At 40.7% G+C, this 3,560-nt stretch overlaps 1 protein-coding gene across 1 annotated transcript in view; it reads left to right on the plus strand.

Moving 5' to 3' along the window:
- Positions 1 to 283: 283 nt before the first annotated feature.
- The window catches only part of CDYL (chromodomain protein, Y-like), a 54,019-nt gene continuing 50,742 nt past the window's right edge, over positions 284 to 3,560 (plus strand). Inside the window, 1 exon segment of the mRNA XM_010180986.1 lies at positions 284 to 990. Within this exon segment, the coding sequence (XP_010179288.1) occupies positions 284 to 990 (707 nt within the window).

Raw genomic sequence — 3,560 nt, forward strand, 5'->3', positions numbered from 1 at the left:
TGGAGCCAGTGCTGATTGTCAGCTGTAATAGGTCATGTTCAGATTCTGGCGCATGAAAAAACTTACTGAAGAACAATTTTGGTATTTTAGAACATCTTTTGTGAGATGGAAGGAACAATCTGAAGTTTAAACAGAAGAATTTCCGGTCAGTAGTGAAAGCCTGTAAACTATAGAGCTACAATACAGAATTACAGAACTACAAGAGTATTTTTAAATGTATCCACACAGAGCAAATTATTTGCATGCAAGTTCCTCGCTTGATTTGTATATCTGCCCATGTCTAATGTTTAATGTTCCTTTTTAACAGGTAGAGAGAATTGTTGACAAGAGGAAAAACAAGAAGGGAAAAACAGAGTATTTGGTGCGATGGAAAGGATACGACAGTGAAGACGATACTTGGGAGCCAGAACAGCACCTTGTAAATTGTGAGGAATATATACATGAATTTAACAGACGCCACAATGAAAAGCAGAAAGAAAGCACATTAACCAGGACAAACAGGACCTCTCCAAATAACGCCAGAAAACAAATTTCTAGATCCACCAATAGTTCTTTTTCAAAAACATCAACTAAATCTTTAGTTATGGGTAAAGACCATGAATCAAAAAATAATCAACTGTTTTCTGCCACCCAGAAATTCCGGAAAAACAATTCACCATCTCTTTCTGGAAGGAAAAATATGGACCTTGCAAAATCAGGGATTAAAATTCTAGTGCCGAAAAGTCCAATTAAGAGCCGGACAACAGTTGATGGTTTCCAGAATGAAAGCCCGGATAAAATGGACCATATAGAGCAGGATCAAGAAGACTCTGTAGCACCAGAAGTAGCAGCAGAAAAACCGGTGGGAGCTTTATTAGGACCTGGTGCGGAGCGTGCGAGGATGGGGAGCCGACCCAGGATACATCCATTAGTGCCACAATTGCCAGTGCCAGTAACAGCCACAATTGCATCAGCATTAACAATAAATGGAAAAGGTACGTGTACAAGTCGGTCACTTTTGTGTACATTTTTCATCTGACTGATTTTTTTTGTTTGTTTGTTTGCTGTTTAGATGCAAACAAATTACCCACTCTGTTTCAGCCATGTTAAATCAAGTCTGGAGAAATTCACAACTTTATTTTACATAGCTGTATGACTACAAAGCCATTTTGAATTTTGCCAGCTTTTGCTTTCCTTGCAGAGTTTCACTGGTATTTTTGTTTTCAGAATCACCACAAGATAGATCTGTGTTTGCCTTGACATTGTGTGGTACATCTATTCCGTGTACCACTTCCAGCGCTTATGTCATTGCTTTAAATTTCTCTAAATAGATCAATTTTTTAATGAATATTGAAAATATAAATTACGGGAATAAGTGAATGATGTGAACAGAGATTTTTCATAATGGTGTACATATCTGTTTACTTATAAATATTGCCTGAAAAAAAACCTGTGAGCATGATGCTGCTTGAAAAACAAAGTTGATAAGCTTCGCTTTAGTGAAAATTTGAGCCAGTTGTGGATATACATACACCTTCTGCCTGGATTGAATTCTGTCTTCATTATATTTTATCAATATTTTGTTGTTTATACCTCATTTGGTATTGAGCTTATGTAGGTCTGATGCCTGGTTTGCTAATATCTCAGTAGATGACATTCTTCAACTTGTACTGTGGAATTTGTCACACCAATGGAACCCAAAATGCTCCTGTGGGAGGAAGCTGTTCCCCCACCCAGCTGAGACCCTTGTTTAAGACTTCATGGTCCTCATTCCTGTGCCTCAGACTTTTGCCCTTCCCTGACAGACCTAGGTTGTTGTGTTGTAAGCATGCTTTTGAGGCTAAATTTCAAGTGTAATACTGTGTCCTCAAATAAATGCCGTGGGCAAAATCCTAGGTATGCAGATGATGGCTTGCTGGAAAAAATGCCTGAAACCTAAGGACTGGGCCTACTAAAAAACATATTTAGAGACAAACTATATAGGAAAAAAAAGGTGTTGAAGACTTCGGGAGAGTTTGTTGGATGCTCCACTGGTGCTTGCAGTCAGATTTTCTGAAAAAACCAGCTGCAGGAGGAGAGGTTGAAATGCAGTGGACAGAGGAGGAGGAGTAGCGTGCTCCTGGAGCTGCTGTGTCAGGTCATGGACCAACCCGTTTTGCTGCAGATGAACTAGGTAACCATGGTAATGCAGACACAGATGCCAGGAATATCTCTTCCTCTGCATGGGCTAAGGAATGTAAATCTCAGAGGACGTAAACAAAGCTGGAGGGGAGAATGCAAGAGATGCCAGTATGGGAGTGTTCTGAGCGGGTGAGGTAGAGGAGTGTGTTTGCTTCTGTGATGGTTTTGTGATAGTTAATAAGAGTTTTGGAGTATGGTAGTGTTCCTAGTGAAGTGATTGATAAGTGCTGCGGGTTTTTTTGGGTATTTTTGCCTCATGGCATTCAGAAAAAAAAATTGGGACACAAAGGACTTTCTTGGGTACATCAGTAACCACAAATGATTAAATCATTCCCACCAACCTTTCACTCTGGTGACAGTGGTACAGGACATCAAGTGGAAGTGGAAAGACCTTAACAGGAATGGTAGTGATGTGTGAAGTATCACCTGAGGCGTGTTTATCTGTTTCACTAAGTTACGCTTTCCTCAGCTGCCATCACCTCCTTCAGCTCTTCTTAGGCATTTGTCTGGGCACTTAACATTGAAAGGTATTGACTGACCCTAGGGATGATGGCAATATGAGATTTTTGTTGCACATTTTCTTGAGATCTTAAGGTGTAGGTCAACAAAAGGAGAAACAAAGAGATAGTTACAATATGTGGTTGCCCAGAAATACACAGTATGTTTCCTCTTTCTGTCTACTGCTGAAGGGATGTTAGTACAAGTACGTTAACTGAGGCTCTCTCTCTGTCCTGATACACTGCTGCCAGTCCCCAAAGCCAACTCTATTATGGCTTTGCAGGCAGTTACGCTCATCTGCAACACTTCTGGTGCAAGATCCAAATCATACAGTAATTACCTGATTATAAAACTTGGAAACAAATTTGCAAAAAAAAATACTTTGCGTTCCTATCTGACATCAGTCTCTTTTCCTAGCTTTTTAGGATTTCTTGGACAGATACCTTTCTCATGGAAGCCCAGGCTCCAACTCAGCCGTTCTGCATGGCCAGAGCGGACCTTTGTTTAGAGGGAGGGCAAGAGAGGCAGCCCTGTCTCCTAGCTTTAGCCTAGCCTTGGAGCTTCCTGAGCTAAAACAGCCTCTGTCTCTTCGTTAAAGCTGCGCTCATCTCCTTGCTGTTTTTATTTTTAAGTTCACACTGCTATTCATTAAAAATGCAGTAAATCGATGCTTCCCTCTCTCCCCTGCATGGGGCTGTGGCAGTTAAGGACCCTGTTTTGCTCCTTACTCAGGACATTCCTTCTGTCTTAAATGGACACCTCCTCATCACATTTTTCAACACCACCTCAGAATCATACATCATGAGAGGTATTACTTGCAGAGAAATGCCATCAAATTCATACCCTCATCTTCACAAGCACCAGATCTGGCATATTAATAATACAGATGAGAGATCTGGCAT

This window comes from Mesitornis unicolor, unplaced genomic scaffold (genome assembly GCF_000695765.1).
Source record: "Mesitornis unicolor isolate BGI_N332 unplaced genomic scaffold, ASM69576v1 scaffold20273, whole genome shotgun sequence".
In the NCBI taxonomy this organism is placed as follows: Eukaryota; Metazoa; Chordata; class Aves; order Mesitornithiformes; family Mesitornithidae; genus Mesitornis; species Mesitornis unicolor.